The sequence below is a fragment of the Pelmatolapia mariae genome, linkage group LG23 (assembly GCF_036321145.2).
Source record: "Pelmatolapia mariae isolate MD_Pm_ZW linkage group LG23, Pm_UMD_F_2, whole genome shotgun sequence".
In the NCBI taxonomy this organism is placed as follows: Eukaryota; Metazoa; Chordata; class Actinopteri; order Cichliformes; family Cichlidae; genus Pelmatolapia; species Pelmatolapia mariae.
Window position 1 is genome coordinate 24,931,865 of NC_086246.1, and position 18,835 is coordinate 24,950,699.

General features: G+C 40.4%; 2 protein-coding genes across 2 annotated transcripts in view; both read left to right on the forward strand.

The window, feature by feature from the left end:
• Positions 1-9,874, forward strand: part of si:ch211-246m6.5 (von Willebrand factor D and EGF domain-containing protein) — a 35,764-nt gene extending 25,890 nt beyond the window's left edge. Inside the window, exons 22-33 of the mRNA XM_063466695.1 lie at positions 229-560; positions 648-1,149; positions 2,607-2,702; positions 2,778-2,873; positions 3,734-3,829; positions 4,170-4,265; positions 4,349-4,444; positions 4,876-4,971; positions 5,187-5,282; positions 6,198-6,293; positions 7,217-7,314; positions 9,300-9,874. Of these exons, the coding sequence (XP_063322765.1) occupies positions 229-560; positions 648-1,149; positions 2,607-2,702; positions 2,778-2,873; positions 3,734-3,829; positions 4,170-4,265; positions 4,349-4,444; positions 4,876-4,971; positions 5,187-5,282; positions 6,198-6,293; positions 7,217-7,314; positions 9,300-9,320 (1,721 nt within the window). The 3' untranslated portion in view covers positions 9,321-9,874. The remainder of the gene's footprint in view (positions 1-228; positions 561-647; positions 1,150-2,606; positions 2,703-2,777; positions 2,874-3,733; positions 3,830-4,169; positions 4,266-4,348; positions 4,445-4,875; positions 4,972-5,186; positions 5,283-6,197; positions 6,294-7,216; positions 7,315-9,299) is intronic.
• A 1,898-nt stretch (positions 9,875-11,772) lies between these two features.
• Positions 11,773-15,263, forward strand: si:ch211-246m6.4 (basic helix-loop-helix transcription factor scleraxis). The gene is made up of 2 exons (XM_063467628.1): positions 11,773-13,436; positions 15,228-15,263. The coding sequence occupies exons 1-2, from the start codon at positions 12,927-12,929 to the stop codon at positions 15,261-15,263; spliced, it is 546 nt and encodes a 181-aa protein (XP_063323698.1). The 5' UTR covers positions 11,773-12,926.
• The last annotated feature ends 3,572 nt before the right edge of the window (positions 15,264-18,835 follow it).

Sequence of the window (18,835 nt, forward strand, 5' to 3'; positions counted from 1 at the left end):
AGAAATAGAAGTTCAGAATAAAAATTACTTAACTCTTTTCAGGCAAGGTTATTTAATAAGGACATGGACTGCTTTGTTAGCAAAATTTGTAATCGGGGAAATTGAAGGTTCTGGAGTGTCCAAAAACTGTGTAGGAACAATATCCCAAGGGCAGTTGTATAAATTATATGTGTGATTGTATCATCGATGTGATATACAAGCTAATATGACCGTTATCCCTTTCTTCAGCATCCAATCACCTCCCTCAGCAGCAGACACTAGGCAAGTCCAGCCGATCCTCATATGGAAGTAGCAGCAGCAAAGTCGTCCATGTCCACCTACCCAACTTGCCCAACAGGTATGGTGTCAAGCACCTGTCCTCATCCTTCATTAGGTTGCACCAAGTTACAGGATCAGGTAGAGAAGGTGGCACAGGAAGAAGAGAGGCCATCACTTCTGCTTCGAGGGATGTCGCTGCAAATACTCACATCACACGTAAAAGTGCCAACCCTAGATCAGACGCTGGGACATACGCCAGTGCCTCCAGGGAGATTGTCATGCCCCATGTAACAGTCTCCAAGGTGAGTTGGTAACTGTTCAAAGCATTAAAAGAAAATTGTACAGATGGACATTAGAGTCCATTTACTCACTTTATGATCATCTTCCAGAAGTCTGAAGGAGCTCTTAATGGTGCCACGCCTGTTAAAGTAACTGTCGCTGCACCTCGGCTCTCCATTCAGCCTGGAGGAGTAACGGCAGCTAAACAAACAACCCAGCCTCAGCTCAACCACCTGACATCCACCCAGACCAAACCCTGGACTCCACCAAGACCTGCCCTCCCACTTACAGCAGCCCTCACTTCTCTGTCCTACTCACTTTCTGAGTCTGAGTTCTCTGCAGATGGGGATGAAACTGAGCCAGGATCAGAGATGCCGAAGATTGTGCCAGTGCTGACCCTCACAACACCCGACAAGGTCTATAGCTCCCTGGCACAAAGATCTACATCCAGCCAGTCATCAACTGGAAGTGGTACACTAGCTGACGAACATTTGATGGCTTGTGCCGAACGGCCATGTTTTCCTGGTGTTCAGTGTGAACCAGCCAAGGATGGGGGCTTCCGCTGTGGAAGGTGTCCAGTAGGATATACTGGAAATGGGCATACCTGTAAAGGTAAACCTCTTCTCTCTTTGATATCCAAATATCTGAAATCTGCAGAACCAATTTCTAATGGTGTTATTATTCATATAAGATACAGCTATGAAAAAGAGTTTTCAACAGGACTCTTCTGCAGCAATCTTGTGTTAACTAAGCACACCCCATGAAATAGCTTAGCAGCAATAACATGAAGTAATCATATATGACTTAATTTGTCACTGTCACGTCACGGTGGATCACTGTGTTTCTGTTCATTGAGGTTTGAAGGTTTGTTAATGCACAACTATTATAGGGTGTGGCAAAAAAATTGGCAGGTTCAGGTTGGGGTCTGGACTTTGACTATTTTGATTCTATTTCTTTTTCAGCCATTCTGTTGCTGCTGTGCTTGGGATCATTGTCCTGTTAAATGACCCAGTTTTAGCCAAGCATTAGGTTTGACTCCAGAATACTTCTGTATACAGAGGAGTTCATGGTGAACTCACTGATTGCAAGGTACCCAGGTCCGGGGGCTGAGAACAAGCCCAAATCATCACCCCTCTTGACAGTTCAGATGCAAATTTGCAAACCTAAAATTTGCAGCATGTTCAGTTGTATTATTGCAGGGTCTTTACCTTACAATATAAAGTGCCTTGAAGCATCTGCCGTTGTGATTTGGTGCTACATAAATAAAACTGAGTTGAACTGAACTGAATAGAGAGAAGAGGCTTTCCCTCGTCAAACCGTCCAAACAGGACATACTTGTTCCGTCTTTTTCTAATTTTACTGTCACGAACTTTAACATTTAATAAGCTAACAGTATGGCTTGTCGAGTCCGAGGTGTATATTTTGGGTCTTGTGCAGTTTCTCTGAGCACTGCACAGTCTGACCTTGGAGTGAATTTGCTGGTACATGGGGTCCTGGGAAGATTGGCTGCTGCCTTTAATCTTTCTCACTTTCTAATGTAAAACAATAGATTTCAACACTTGGATGCTACACATAAACTGCCGAAACTTCTGCTTTTGTAGAGGAGTAAAGTTAATCAGGTGTATTTGATTACCAGCATCTGGCTGTTACTTACCCTCTGAGCTCCTATAGAAGTAATAAGAGTGTACTTTGGTTTCAAAGAACTCTATAGAGTTCTGTAATAAACTTTCTTCTTTACATGACTGTAGATCCAGTCATGATGTCATACAATTATACAAAAGAAAAACCAAAATGTGACAATATAGTAAAGTAAAGTAAAGTAAAGTAAAGAAGTAAATGTAGCCCACTGGCCACAGTCTTGACTTGCCTGGTTAGTGCTCGTGAAAAATCCCAGCTTGCTGTTTAGCTAGCAAAACTACCAGATACATGCCAGGTATAACCCCAAACAAATCTAATGTTTTCTGTCTTGGTATGTAGTCCATGTGCCACAAAAAAAGAGATAAACCAGTCTGATAGAAAAATATATGTAGGTTTAACATCTTAACGCTCCTCCCCATCTGTGTTTCAAGCTGTTTGCAGGCATGCATGCGGTAGGAACATGGAGTGTGCTGCGCCCAACACATGCCGCTGCAAACCAGGCTACACTGGATCTAGCTGTCAAAAAGGTAAAGAGGAATAGCATTAGAATTTATTTTTTAATAATTAAAGTCTAAAATTATTGTTTTCCCATATTTTATTAGCCATCTGTGATCCGGAGTGCAAGAATGGTGGGGTTTGCATTGCACCAAATGTTTGCCAGTGTCTCAGAGGATACCATGGAGAGACTTGTCAGGAAGGTAACGTTTGCTTCTGTTTCCAAGTTAATCCAGTCGAGGATCTATTTAATGCGCATTTTTAGTATAACATACTGAGACAACAAATTAATCAAAGGCTTAAAACTTAAGAATGATTAACTTTTATAATAGCTCATAAATTCTTCAACTACCTCTGATAGCTGCTATGAAGCTCACTTAACCATTAAGTAATACTGTAAATAACACCACCTCATGTATTCAAGTAACAACCTGAGGTGTTGAAAAATGAAGTGACAAACACTACACTTCCTCTAATGCCCACTTGAGGTTGCCTCCAAAAAGTATGTCAATCCCATTGAGCCCCATGTTTAAAAAAATCCAAATTTACAGCAGAAATAAAAAGATTTACAGCCTAAAACAAAAACCATTTCTTTATAAGTAACCCAGTTAAAGTGTATTAAGGCTTAAAATTACACAGGGTTCAGTAAATACAGGCGCTAGCCATCACTTTAGTTAATCAGAGTCATTTAACTGGACCTCTGGACTATGTTTATAGTGTTGGTGCCTTTTGGGGCAATTTTAGTAGACAGATAATATGGTTTGCTGTGCAGTCCCACATGTCATTATTTTATCTTTTTGTTACTTAATGCTAATTAGCGGGTATGTATTTTGATAGATGTAATTGCACACCATGCAAAGTAGCTAGGTAGATCAGATTAATTCCAGCTCCACCAATACAAAGTAAGTGTGGGTGTGAAGCTAATATTGAGGCCTCAAAATAGGTCTTCGCAAACCAATAAATGATGTCACAGTGGTTATGTCCACTTTTATTTACAGTCTATAAGAGCATGCACTGAAAATATGTCAGTATTACATCTCATTTCTAAACTTCATGTGTGCAGCCTTGTGCAGGTCACCATGCGAAAATGGAGGCACCTGTGTGGGACTGCAGACCTGCTCCTGTCCTTACGGGTTTGTTGGTCCTCGATGTGAAACAAGTGAGTTTACTTCTTTTATATCAATATCAGTGAAGATCTTTTAAAACAGCAGTACATTTGTATACATTGTTCTTTTGTTTCTGGTATTTCTTTCTAATTTTATGGTCTTAATTTACAATAATTTTTAAAAAACCTTTTCTTTCATAACTGTTATTGTGGTCTCTTCCTGTTAAAAGGGAGGTCTTACTCCCCACTTTCGCTTAGTGCTGTTCAAAGGGGATTGTCTGATTATTGGAGTTTTGTCTCTAATGTTGTAGGGTCTTGAGACGTCAAGGCCACAAAATCAACATAAAAATTCACTGAATTGAATTAAATAAATGGGGTTTTTTGTTGGTTGCAGTGGTGTGTAGCCGTCACTGTCAAAACGGAGGCCAGTGTGCATCTCCAGATGAGTGCATGTGTACACCAGGCTGGACTGGACCATCCTGTGAGACCGGTGAGTTGTGTTACTCATGCTGTAGGGGGCAAAGATCTGATTTAAGTTTAGGGTAAAGTTTAACTGCAAATTTTGTTTTCCAGCTCTCTGCTCCCCTGTCTGTCTGAACGGAGGTTCGTGTGTTCGACCGAATACCTGCGAGTGTCCTCACGGTTTCTACGGTGCACACTGTCAGAACGGTAAATCTACAGCAGGCTAGATTCAAAGCTAAAAGTGTCCTTTAAAAAAGCATCTAAATTTGGAGCTATTCTGCTTTTACCTTTTTCAAAATCACAAAAATACTGTTTTAGTGGTTGAGTCTCATATTAAACATGACCAGTTTTTCAAATAATCAGGTTAGTGTATGTCTTGTAATACTCTGAATAAATTGATAGAGACTGGTTATCCTAATACTGACATTACAGATGTCCGTTGGTGAGGACTAGCCAATCAGAAGAAAGCTAGCTTAAATGGGGAGGGGCTAAGAGGCCTTGTTTCAGACAGAAGATGAGCTGAGGGGCCCAGTAGAAGATAAATAAGGATTATTTTGAGCTGTGAATCATGCAAAGCTACTGGAGTGCAATAATATAAGAAAAACGGGACTTTTTCTAATATGTTTTTTCTCCTCCAGCTGTCTGCAACCCTCCCTGTAAAAATGGTGGTCTGTGTATGAGGAACAACATCTGCTCATGTCTGCAGGGATACACGGGGACACGGTGTGAGAGAAGTAAGCACTTCTTCTTCATCTCCTGGTCATCTTCCTTGTCTGCAGATGCTCCAGTTACTTTAATTATCACTCAGTTGCTTTTAAAGATGACAAAGTAGACTAAATCTGGGAACTTGTGTCACTTTAATTTCGAGATTGTGTGCTTTTACTGTCATGTTTTGGACAAACTAAAGAATTAATTGATTAAAACTGTCTCCCTCATTTCTCCTCTCCAGGTGTGTGTGAGCCCATGTGCATGAACGGCGGGCGGTGCGTTGGTCCAGATGTTTGTGATTGTCTGTCCGGTTGGCGAGGGAAGAGATGTGACAAACGTACGTGTAATGATCCGTAACGCTCAGGCAGACATGAACACCTGAACACTTCTTCTTCTCTCTTCTTATGTTGACCTACAGTCAGAGTACAGCCTCTTTCACTTCTAAGGTTTTACATGTTTGGGGATAAAAAACATCCTTAGCAGAACTGGAAATGAGGTAAATACAACCTCAGATGAAAAACATCATTAAATAAGAACATATTTTTGCTCAGTTTAAGGTCCTTGCTTCACCCATGCTCCACTTCTCCAATAAGTTTCATGAAATTCTGCTCTGTAGTTTTTGTGAGGTGACAAACAACACTGCAAACGTTCCTCGGTTCTCGCTTTGCTTTCGTGCCGACCTCCTGAGCACACAGCGAGTTTCTCAGACTGACCTGGAGTCAGGAGAGCTGCGCTGACTCCAGGCTCTGCTGACGGACACCTCCGCAGAGGTGCTTCACATGTGGAAACCATCAGGTGTATTGCCTGCAGAGTTTCACTTGACTGACCTTTGACCCTCGCAGAGTGGTAACAGTTACCTAAGAGACAGAAGTTCAAAAGAAGAAGAGATTAATTACAGATAAGTGTTACCTGCTGACCTGCTCAAGCTTTCTTAGGAAAACTGTTGTTACCCTCAAGTCCTACTTGGGTCGAAGTGATTTAAATATGTCATCAGAGTGAAGGCGGGGCTCTGTGTGGACTTCTGTGACCACAAAGACCACATGACACATCCTTCAGTTGGACTCCAGCTGTGAGAGCCGTGGCTGTGTGCTGTGATTGACATGTTGGGTGTGAGCACAGCCCTGCACCTCAGCTCTTTAAAAATGTATATGTCAATTTGTTAATTTACTTTATGTATTAAGTGAATGAAAAACAGAACAAATATTTGATGATGATGATGTTCAGAGCTTTCTGTCATCATGTGTCCTCTCAGCCAGCTGTCTGCAGAAGTGTCTGAATGGAGGCGAGTGCGTCGGTCCAAACACCTGCCACTGCACCCCAGGGTGGCATGGCACGCTGTGTCAGATCCGTGAGTATCAAAACCAAACACACACTCATAGGCGCACTAGAGGGACAACAATAAGACGACCTCCAAAACAGGAAAGGCCTTACAGGTGAAGGACACTCACAGCTTTTCCTTCCTCATCTGTTTTTTTTTTTACTACTTTTGCATTTGGCTAGCCTCAGTGTCATCTCTGGTAGCAGTAGTGACACTGAGGCTGGACCTGGACCCTAAAGAGGTTGCACAGGTAGTCCAACTCCTCCAGGACGCGACATCAATACATGCCATTGTCAGAAGGTTTGCTGTGTCCAGGATCATGTAGGAGATCCCAGGACACAAACAGTTACTTTAGTTTAGGGTCTGATGTGTTATAGTGCAGAACGTTAGGCTGCCTGTAACATCGTTCAGCATGAACGGCTTGGTGGTGGGTCAGTCATGGTGTGAGGAGGAATATCGCACAGACCACTGCAGGCTACACAACCGTACCCTGACTGCCATGAAATCCTCTTGGACATTATGTTTTGGTCCATCTGACACCACAAGGTTGCACCTCAGACTGGGACACCATCCAAGGTTCCCGAGGTTGTCAGTCTTGCATAAAAACTGCAGAGAACAGTTGTGAGTTGTTGCAATGAAATTCCAAGAAACGGGATCAGCCCACTGCATCATTTCTTCACTCTGATTTTCAGGGTGTCTTTGAATTCAGCCCTTGTAGGTTGATCATTTTAATTTCTATCAAATGACGTGGCAGTCCATGTCAGTACAGATATGTGTCTCTCACAGGCCCAATAAATATAAAGTAAGAGCTTTTTTTTTTATCTCATTTTGTTTCAGAAATGTTTTCTTAGTGCCTTGAATGATAAACTTCAGGTGGGATCTTACAGAGAAAGTTGTAGCAGGACTGATTTATTTGATCTTCTAACTGTGTATCTGTTGCTGTTGTGTCTCAGCTCTCTGTGAGCAGAAGTGTCTGTACGGCAGTCGCTGCATCCGGCCGAACGTCTGCGCCTGCCAGAATGGATTCTTGGGGTCGCTCTGCTCCAGGAGGGTAAGAACTGAACATGGAGCCTCAGTTTAAAGAGGAGAGGATCTACTTGTTAAGCATTTTCTGTGTCTTGGCCTCTTATTTGTTCCTCGTTGTTTGGAGGAGCGTCACTTTTTCCAGACTGTCAGATTCACAGATGAGAGACAGAAGACTCACGTGAAGACAAACAGAAACACATGAGTCCGTCCTCATGAACTGGCCACTTACAGACGATGATGTATTGAAGCTCGGGGATCAAAGCCAAACGCCGCTCTATATGTTTGGATTTTAAAAGCTGCAGTTCATTGCCACAGTCCAGCCTCACGTTACAATCACATGTCATGTATCATTGTTATTATTTTTTAAACTTCCCAGTAACTTAAGCTGTTTCGTTTGTTTTGCACCAGCTGGAGGACAGACTAAGTGCAGGAATTTCAGCAGAGAAAGCCATATAAAAGTTCTGCATGCAAATCTTTAAAGAGGAAGTCAGGAGTTAAGGAGGTTTGGAGGATGAGCAGGAGTTTTAGGTTAGGCTAACTTATGATTTTTTTTTTATTTTTAAATCGTGATATTTAAGCTAAGAGCATCCCAGTGTGTTCCACACATTAAAGGATTAATGGCAGGCCACTCTAGAGGCCAAAGGTCAAAGGGGTCAGAGGCGCCTGAACCAAAGTCCCGTTTGACGTGACAACAAAGAGTCTAAAAAGCAAAGTGGAAGACAAAGGAAATTGGTAACTAAATCCAAAATGTCAACTTGAAATGTCAAGAAAGTGGTTAAAAATGACTGAAATTAACATAAAACACACATAAAATGACCAAAAACATGTTAAACATGTGTTAAGACAAACCTGCACATACAAAGGGAAAAAAAATAACAAAGACACAAAAATGGCCAAAAAAAAGATAAATGAAACAAACATACACATGCAAAACAATGACAAACCAAAAAAGTAAAATGTGAAAACAAAAAAAGATGAAAAACAGGGAAACAATGAACACAACAAAATGAGCAAAAAAGATTTTACTGTGATGTAAAAAGGCGCAAAAAAGACCAGAAAGAAATGTTAAAGAATCAAAGAAATGCAAAATGGTAAACAGGACAACTAAAAGGAACTAAACAAATTCACATTCACATAAAATTACTAATAAAACACAAAAGAAACAACCCAAAACAGATGTTATACATACTTACATAAAATTAAGACAAAGATAATGTCCGAAACAAAATAAAACACTTAAGACATATAAAATTACAAAAAAAATAACAAATAACAAATCTAAGCATAAAATATGTCTAACATAAACTTAAACCAAAAAAATGGACTACAAGAAGGAAACAAAAGATAAACAAAAAGAAAACAAAATTACAAAAAAGAAGACATGAAAAAAAGATGGTAAACATAACAGACAAAAAATACAAAAAGAGAAAAAGAGCAAAAAAAAGGAAACAAATAAAAGACATGAAATGAACTAAGTCACACACAAAGTTTAAAAAGAGATTATAAGGAAACAAAATGACAGAAACGAAATAAAGTACAAATAAACACACAAATATAAAATAACCAAAAATGGAAATCAGAATGATAATTGTTCCCAGGGGAAATTGTTTTGGTACAGCAGAACTCTATATTTAAAAAAACATGTAAAAAATAGTAGTGAAAAAGTAAAACTAAGGCATTCAAAGTGCCACGATGAATTAAAATGAAATATTCAAAAGTTAAAACAATATTATTTACAGTATAGAAAAGATATACAAGATATAAAAAAACAGAGGAATGCTAAAAGTCTTAATAGAGACGATGCAGATAAAATGGCAGAAAATAGAAGTTAAGACAAAACAAAGACAAAAAAAGTACAAAAAGTGAAAATAATCAAGTGTAGGGAGATAAAACACCAACTAAAAGATACAAAATAAGGTTACATTTCTGCTGTTTGTGTCTTTTTGCTTCTCGGTGATGATCTGTGTAGTTATCCAGTCTCATGTTTTTTATTTGTTTTGTTTTTTCCAGCTGCCTATCACACGAGGCTGACACCAAACAGCCGGCAGCGGTAAAACCCTCAGGTGATCTGGAAAGCACCGAGACGTAATCAGACTCCAAAGGTCACCATCAGCTGAGCTTAGCATGGAAACTAGTGATGCCGACATACAAGACGGAGAAAAAGGCAGCTTATCCCTCGTTTTTGTGCTAAGCTAAGCTAACACGTGGACAACCTGTTTTATGTTTGTTTGTTTTGGGGAATTGGTCACACCGATGAGAAATTGCTCTTAAGCTGCAGAGGAAAACTATTTTCCAGACTTGATTAACATCTAAAACCTACACAACCTGCACTTCAGAAAGGAAAAATCCTCACCTGAGGTTCAACATTATTTGCAGTCCCAACACTATAAAAGATATTTTCTCACCCTAACACATTAACACGTCCTCAGAGTTTAACTGTGCTGACTCATTGGGTTCTTTCACGCATTTACTGTAAATCTTCAGGGTTTGTCCTTTTCACCGTGAATCCAAACCTCAGTAAGAGTATTTATTTATTTACTTGGTTGTTTTATATTGTCACATATTTGCTGTTGTATATTTCTTAATCAGTGTATAATCTGTTATTTCTTATCAAAGCATTGGCTACTGGCTGTTTTGTAAGAAAATAAAGCTTCTTTAGAGGTACCGCTTCTTGTTCCTCCTGAATATATATGGAAGCAGGGGCGTTTCCAGGAATTTTTAGATGGGGTGGCACAGGAACTTGGTGGGGGGGGGGGGGGGGGGGGGGGGGGTGTAATTTATTAATACCAAACCAAATCACTTATATGTGATTGAAAATTCAGCAACTTCTAATGATTTAAACTGTGGACCGACTTCCTGCTTCCATAAAAATTGATTAGGTGTGGCATGTAACAAAATGGATGGCTCCATATTTACATGAGTTTAAGAGTAAATAAGTCTACAGTTGTATTTACTATGGTGCATGGAAGAGAAAAAGGCTGTTTCCCAGAACAAATGACTTCTGGAAGGAATTTAGAGGGGGCACCTGAGGCCCTCCCCTTAGCTACGTCCCTGATCTGATGTATTTTTAACTTGATGATGCTTTTAATTTGTTAATTTCCTTACAGGTACCTTTTGTGATTAAGCTTTGTTGAATTCAAGATTTCGTTTTCTTTCTTTTATTTTTTAACCACGGGGGCAGCATTTTACCTGCTGCTTAACTTCTGGCAGACTTTCATTGCAAATAAGAACGTCTGAAAAGGGTGTCTGGCAAAATAAGGGTTTGCTGACTCACTGCACCATCTTCAGGTATAAGATGGTATTACATGAACGTACAGCCCAGCCCTAGTTCAGCTCTAGTTTTTATCTCTACAACACAACACATAGACACTTTGGAAATAAACTCTCCAGTTGTTCCTTCACATTTTGCTGATTGTTTAGTTAATTATGTAAACTTTTAAACTATTTTTAAAGATAAGGTTTTACAATAAGTACTTTGGCTGAGAGCAGCAGCAGAGAGGCATTTGACTTTGCTGCAGGGGCCAGACAAGTTCACAGCCAGCAGGTCAGGGCAACAAAGGCTGCGAGGAAAGGAGGATTAAGAGATTAATGAGGTTGCATTAGCTCCACACCAATTAGGATTCCTCTCCTTCCCTCTCTCAGCCAAAGGCAAAAGAGCCAGCTGACTTTTCTGCTGTTTTGAGTCAATTGTTCCATATTAACTTTTTTTTTTTTTTTAAAGTTATGGGGGACTTTTAAGTCCAGTATGTTCATTTAAATCCTGTTTGGCCTCCCGTGGCAACAGGGCTACCTTTGACCTCACACATATCTGTGGAGGTTATTTGCACGCTCCAAAAAAAAAAAAAAAGAGTGGAAATGATGATTGGGAGTTAACTGCCCTCTGGTGGCAACAATACAAATATATCAAGATTATTTAAAAAAAAAATCTGAGAAATTTAAATGTTTATGTTACGATTAAATTTCATCAATAAGCCCAAACTCACTTCCCCTTTCAGGTCTAATCTGAATGAAAGTGATAGCCTGAAAGTGGCTGAGAGGTTTTTCAGCAACACACACATGAGTGTGTTCACAGATATTTATATCCACCGCCAAAGATGGCACTGGGCAAGGTGGAGGAGGTGGTGTGTGTGTGTCCATCGTGGTGGGCACAGACAGCGGGAAGGGACGGGACGGACAGGGAGGAAAACACCTGGACTGTTCACTCAGTGAAGCTCGGAGCCGACAGCCAAGCCAGGAGAGCTGCCAGTGAATACACACACACACGCACACACAGTAAAGTTCAAAGTCAGAGAGGTGCAGACTGAATCTCTGTGAAATGGTTTCCTTTCAGTAAATATTAACATTGATAACTCATCCATGAAAAAGAAAGAAGGAAGAGAAAACGCTCCATAGTGGATCAAATAAAATAAAAAAAATCCATCTGTAAAAGAGGCAGAACCACGTTTAATGTGTTTCTTTAGGCACCTTGTTACTAACAGCCTCACAAAAATACATCACTTGTTTTTATTTCTTTAGATAAATCTATGAAAAATGACAAAGATAACACAGATTGACATAAAATAGTATTTTTGAACCAACAAAGTGATTCCCAAAGAGCTATCAGCTGAAAACCTGGCATATCTCATCATGGTGTGCAGTGTGTCCTTAAAAAAATTGAGGAAACTGGACAAAAGAAGAAGCAGCAACCTTGAAAAACTATCACGCAAGAACTGGACTTAAAATCAGTGGCAACAGGTCTGATGGAGTGATGAATGCACCACAAACATTTGGTCCAAATCATCATCAGCATGTACAGAAGAGGTCAGGAGAGCTACAACAGTGTCTACAGCCATCAGTAAAACACAGTCATGGTTTGAGCTGCATTTCAGTCAGTGGTGTTGGAGATCTTGTTAAAATTCATGAATTATGGAACACAGAAAAGTCCCATCAGATTTTAAACCACCATGGAATACCATCTGATTGGCAACAGCTTCATTTTTCATCATGACAATGATCCCAAACATACTGCCAATGCAGTAAAATCATCCCTGGACAGAAAAACACACAGTGGAGCACTATCAGTCATGGATCGGCCTCCCCAGAGCCCGGACCTCAACATTATTGAAGCAGTGTGGGATCATGTTGACAGAGAACAGAACAAAAGGCAGAAACAAAGAAGAGCTTTGAATGTCCTTCAAGAAGCCTGGAGAACTATTCCTGAAGACTACTTAAAGACATGACGAGAAAGCTGCTGAAAATGATTTGCAGAATTGTTGCTTTGTTTTTATTTCCCATTAAAGTGTAAACAGATATCGGTGGACAGAAGCTTCAGCCTGAATCAAATATGGAATATGGCCTATTGGCCTTGAGGGGAGCCCCACCTCGGTGGAGCCTAATTTAAACCCATATCCTCCAGACCACAGCAGGTGCCCCCCTCCTCCACTCCCTTTACGCTCCACCTGTCTTCTCTTCTCCGTGGCGGGCTGGCGATCCAGAAAGCAGCCGTCAGTCATTACAAATGGCGTGCCGGCCCCCTAAGTCACCGGATCGGCGGCAGCTGCTCGACCCCCAGAGCTATTTTCACCCTCAGGATAAAGTGGTGTTCAGCGAGCCGCCCGCACGGCCCAGCAGCTCCAGTCACGCCGCAGCAGAGCCAGGATGAAGTCCACCGGCGGCGAGCGCACCGTGCAGCCAGACTGCTTCACCTCAGACCTGGAGGACCTGGACAGCGCCAGCAACAGCTCCGACGGCAGCTGCACGCCGCGCAGGGAGCCGGGGCAGGTGGTCCAGGAGGAGGGAGCCCCGAAACGAAGAAGGAGACGGAGGAGGAGCAGCGGAGGAGACGCGCGTCTGCCCGGCGTGAGCAAACAGAGGCAGGCGGCCAACGCGCGGGAGCGGGACAGGACGCACAGCGTGAACACGGCCTTCACGGCGCTCCGCACGCTCATCCCCACCGAGCCCGCCGACAGGAAACTCTCCAAGATCGAGACACTGCGCCTGGCCTCCAGCTACATCTCCCACCTGGCCAACGTGCTGCTGCTGGGGGAGGACTGCCTGGACGGACAGCCCTGCCTGCGCTACCAGAGCATCCTGCACGGCCCCGCCGCCCTCAACGCGCCCTCCCTGCGGCCCATCTGCACCTTCTGCCTCAGCAACCAGAGGAAGCTGGTGAGTGGCTTCTCACACCCATGGAGTCGATTAGTGCCAGGGACGTTTCTCGGATTTTGGGGGGGTGGGGTGGCACGTGGATATAAGGAGGGGGGCAAGAAACAGTTAGGGGGTGGTCAGATTCTTTTGTAATAAACCCAAAGCAAACTGCCTGCAAATACTCAGAACTGTGATCATTTTAATTGTGGGCACATCCTGCCTCCATAAACATGAATTAGGGGACGTAACAATATGGCGGCAACACAGAAGCATGAGATTCAGCCACGAGGGAATTAAAGTAAAGAAGAAAAAAAAATTATAGACACAGTCTGGTTACAACCACTGTTAAGTTTGCCAAATAATAATTTGTCATACTTTTCACCTTTTGTTCTGACAAGATGATAACTAAATAAAAATTCAATTCAATTTTATTTATATAGCACCAAATCATAAAACAGCCGCCTCAAGGTGCTTTACAATGTAAGGTAGAGACCCCACAATAATACAGAGAAAACCCCAGAAATCAGAAGATTGAGCAAGCAGTTGGTGACAGTGGGAAGGAAAAACTCCCTTTTAACAGGAAGAAGGGGTGAGGAGAACTAATAAGTCATGCACGAGGACAAAAATTATAATGAAATGTATTGACACGTTTATCAACAAAGAAAAATGAGATGAAAACATTCCGGAAAGGCGAGATCCAATCAGAACAGTTGTGTAGAAAGGCGGGATGAGGTTGGAAGTGATCCAATCACAATTAATCTCCTCGTGCAGTAAGGTTAGACGGCACATTTGATCTGCCAAAGAGAAACAATACAACTTTTCAGTATCCAAGGTTGCTGGTGTTGTTGTTGTACAACTTCAATGTTCTTTGTTTCGCATGAAAACAAAATTTGCATTTGATGTGACAAATTTTTACACTTTATAGTCAGTTTTAGATTTAGTCAATTATAATCGTATTCATTTAGGCGGTTAAAATAAATCAAAATAAACACTGGTTACAAGCCAAAGTGCTCATAATGCACCACTTTAGGCTGGCTCAAAAACTCTCACATTGAGCCCACATGGCTATGTCCATCTTTTATATACAGTCAGTTAAGACATGAAAAAAAAGTTTTTGACATTTATAATTAGGATGTTTTTTATTGGATGTTTTTACATTTATTGGTGTATATAGTTATAGTCATGCTTTGAGGAGGTCAACACTGTTTCTTCCCAGGAATAAAAGAGGATCCATTGTCGTTTGATGTTACTGTACAATTGAAATCTCATTTTAAAGGACAGGGAGAATGTACCACAGATGCTTTTAGCCACATTCATGATTCCCCTGGTTCCTTGAGAAGCTATCACTTGGTGTTCGGGTCTGCTCAGGTCCTCAAACCACACAGATCTGCTCAATGCAGACCCAATGATGCACCGTCTTTACATGACTAAAGTGGCACCTGTCTCCTTATTGACTAACACCACAAAATGAAATCAGGCTGTGGTGCCTTCAGGAGCCCTCAACCCAGCTGCAGACTTTAAATTAATGATCTGAGCATCAGAAATGTTTCTTTGTTCATGAAACATTTGTGAATCCGTGTGGGTCACAAGTGTTTACAGCATGTGTTGGAGTCTGGCTCGGACCCTTCACGGTTATAAATGCAGAGCAGAATCTGGCACAGGATCGGGATTATTATGTCGCTGTTACATTTAAAGGTAAAAATCTGTAACAACATACATTTTAACTGACCTGTTTAGAGGGTGAGGATCATGCAGTTGTTGTGACGGTGGTTTCACTGAAGTCTGTTAGTGTGTTTGTTTTTGCCTCCACAGCTCAGAGATGGAGCGAAACACTCGGCTGCTGTGTGAAACTTCTTGGCACCAGACAGGCGAGGAGTCCACCACACCGTGGTGTTGTTTACATGTAGGACTTTGTACATATATATATATATATATATATATATATATATATATGAATATAAATATCTTTATTTTTGGACGAGACGAGAAAACTAAGGACAGATTTAAACACTGAAAAGCACTTTCTGTTCACGCTCATGTGCTTCTGGAGCCTCTGTGTTTTGGTTGAACTGTAACCTGAGCCGATGTGTAAAGTAGCACCTGACGTGGGGCTATTTTGGTCCCACCAATAGTACAAACTACCCCTTGGACACCCCACCACCCCATGTCTGACCTCTTAAAAAAACAACCAAAAAATATATATAAATACAAATATATCCTCATCACCTTCAGTCACATGAAGGAAATTGAAGAGCAGCCGCTGCAGTGGTTGCTGTCAGTTCAGTGTTACCTTGCGCTTTAAAGGGGCATTAACTGATGTGTTGCCTCTAGTAGTGAACAGTGGGAACTGCAACAATGCTTACATACATGTGAAAAAAAAACTGCACGTCAATATCTCAGGACTTTAATCCCCCAGATGTACAATAGTCAGTGAAGATGTTAAAAGTTACACACTGGATTACACTGCTGTTTCCTTACTCCACTCTTCTTATGTCTACCTGGTTAATTTTTGAGTATATTTTTTGTAAAGTGAAAATGTCCCAAGAAAACCTTATAATGAGTTGATCCCAGCATGCAAAGCACTCTGGAAAATACTTTTGTTCCTTCCCAAATTCCCAAATGCCACCATTTTAACAGATCACATGGAGAAAGCCATGTCTCCTAAAGGAAAAGTGGTCTGTTATTCATTTGATATTTTACAATAATAGACCAGATTATCTGAATAGTAATGATCTGAGTATGAGGATGTGTATCTCACCTTTCAGACTATGGTAGCTGGTATAGATTCCAGCTGACCCACAACACTGAATTGGATGAGCGCACAAGAATGGATGGATCCGTACTTAAAATTTGCAGATCCTGAAGAAAAGGTATATTTACTGTATCTGAAGTGTCATGGATTGGTGCATCCCTATAGAATAGGTCAGTAAAAAGATAGAGCTATCCTTTTCAAAGATTTTGTTGTGTTTCGTCAACAAGCTGCCATCAGCGCCGGTGACCGACTGATGGTACTTTGTTTGACATCAGTAATACCAGCTTTGGCCTAGAAGCTTTGTGATGCCAAGCTTTTTTTTCTTTTTTTGGCACTGAAAAGAATTATGAATGTGGACTAAAGTCAGACTCTGCAGTTTGTTTTGCTGCCATCTTTCCAGGACAAAGTACTTCCTTTGTGGGATAAAATATCCCATTAAACACAAGAGTGTCGTTTAGTTCTATGGGAACTTAGTGGAGGATCGGTTGAGTTATTTTCAGCGTGCTTTGCATGATTTCACAAAATTGGGAGGTTAATTCCAGTTAATCTGGATGCACTTAGATACTGAAGGACATTTAGCATTAAAACGGTTTCCTGAAATAAGCAGTGTGTTCCTAATTTGAAGGTCCAGTTGGAAACTTCCTGGTAACTGTATCTGCGTCAGAAGTTATGTTTTTGGCCTGATTTCAAGATAAAGTTCTTTGCGTAAATGTTTACTTTTGCATTGTTACACGGTTTCCTCATCACTGTAAAAACACTGTGCGATAGGCTTCCTTTTGCTCTAAATTGGAGCGTATTTAATCCTTTCTCAATCAGCTGGATCCATCGATATTTATTGTTCCAGCACTAAACTATGACTGGGAGCTGTTGCACACTACCTCATACCTGTGTTTTGAAATATGAAGGCCTACCTCTAAATCCAATGAGTAAGAAGTACTTGAATACCTCACAACTTGTGTTCTTTGCACATCGCACATAATGAGAAGCTGCTCGAAGAGAAAAATGTATTTTTGTACAATAAAAATAAAAACAATGATATCAAAACTTCAATTGTCTCTCATTTGTGGGTCTTAAACTGTATGTTGTGCTTGTAATTTGCAGACTCTGTAAAAGCAAGTTTTGTGTAACTTCCCAAAATGACATTAATCAGTCAAAAGAAATGCAAAGAAAAAACTGATTTATGTCTAAAGTGTCTTTGTATTATGTTTAGAGATATCAACAGAAGTAAAATTAGGGCTAGGCTGCACTTTGATGTAATACCACTTTGTACCACAAGACGGTGTAGTGAGTCAATGCAACCTTTATTTAAACAGATGAGATACCAAGAGCAAATTTCTTTACATTGACGCCAAAAAATAAAGGCAAATGTGGAAGAAATGGGGGCAACAGAATTGGCTTGACAAGGACTCCAGCTTTGGAGAATATGAAGGAAGTTTTGGACTTTTAACTGTATTTTTATAAATTTTACAGCGTTTCCTGCTATTAAACACCTCTTCCACAGCCATTCAAAGTACACCAAAGTAGATAAACAATTAAACAACAAAAGTTCCTGTCTATAATAAAAATTTCAGTAAAACAAAAAAATATCAATCAACAAAAATTTTTTTTATAATTACAGGACAGTCTGGGCAGTGAGCTAACTGAACTTTCTGTAATTTTACACAATTATGATGTAAAAACACTGACACGTGCTGTTGAAATTGTAGGACCTCTTAGGAGGTTACTAGGGAACTATGAAAGCCCAAGGATGATTTCCTTATTTCTGTAACAAAAGCAGAGGGTAACTAAAATCAGTAAAATAAGACGACAGGGAGATATTGTCAATATAAAAATTGTATGAAATTAAGATAAATTGAAAATTAATACATAGTTCGGTAAAAGTGACTGAATCTTTTAACTACTAATTTGTAAACTCAGTAGTCGTCATTGCTCAGGGATGTTTTTGTTATGGACACAGTAATAATCAAAGATCTGAGAGACACTTTTGTAAATCCAGTTGTAAGAAATGGTCAATTTGTTGATCTCCAAGGGATTGTTCCCAAGTATTTGGAAACCACCCTTGCACACAGGCAATCCTCAAGTTCTTGACACTTACATACCAATCAGCATTCTGCTAATTATCTAAGTAGCTGAAAAACTGATAGCTGATCAGTTTCACTTATTTAAACACCGATTGTACTTTTTAACACCAAATGGAGTTTAGTTTTCAAGTCAATCATTCCATTCTTTCATCATTTTTACAGGAAAGGTGAAAGCATTTGAAACTGTTATGTCACTGTATATTGTTCTCCAAAATGGATAATTGTAATTTTTCCTCTGTATATTTCAGTAAACTGTATATGGTTCAGGAGCTTAAAAAAATAACTTCAACCATATTTAAGTGTGTACCCACAGGTGTTCCTCAAGGTTCAATCCTAGGTCCTCTTGTTTTCTTTGTATATTAATGAGTTTCTATCTGCTTGCTCTGGAGCTAATATGTGTATGCAGATGATACTGTAATAGTGAAACTGCTGCTAAACAAGCGTTACCACATCTGAATCATTCTCGTTTTCATTTAAATGCATCTAAGACAGTGTGCATCTTTCACCAAATCAAGTGGAAAAACAAAAATCAGGATGTTCTGAGTCAAATGTTTAGATATCAACTCTAAATTAAACTTTAAGTCCCA

Bases quoted from the DNA above. Each gene is read 5' to 3' on its own strand.
- si:ch211-246m6.4 (XM_063467628.1), top strand. From the start codon at position 12,927: ATGAAGTCCACCGGCGGCGAGCGCACCGTGCAGCCAGACTGCTTCACC. The intron at 13,437-15,227 runs GTGAGTGGCTTC...TTGCCTCCACAG, and splicing joins TCAGCAACCAGAGGAAGCTG to CTCAGAGATGGAGCGAAACA.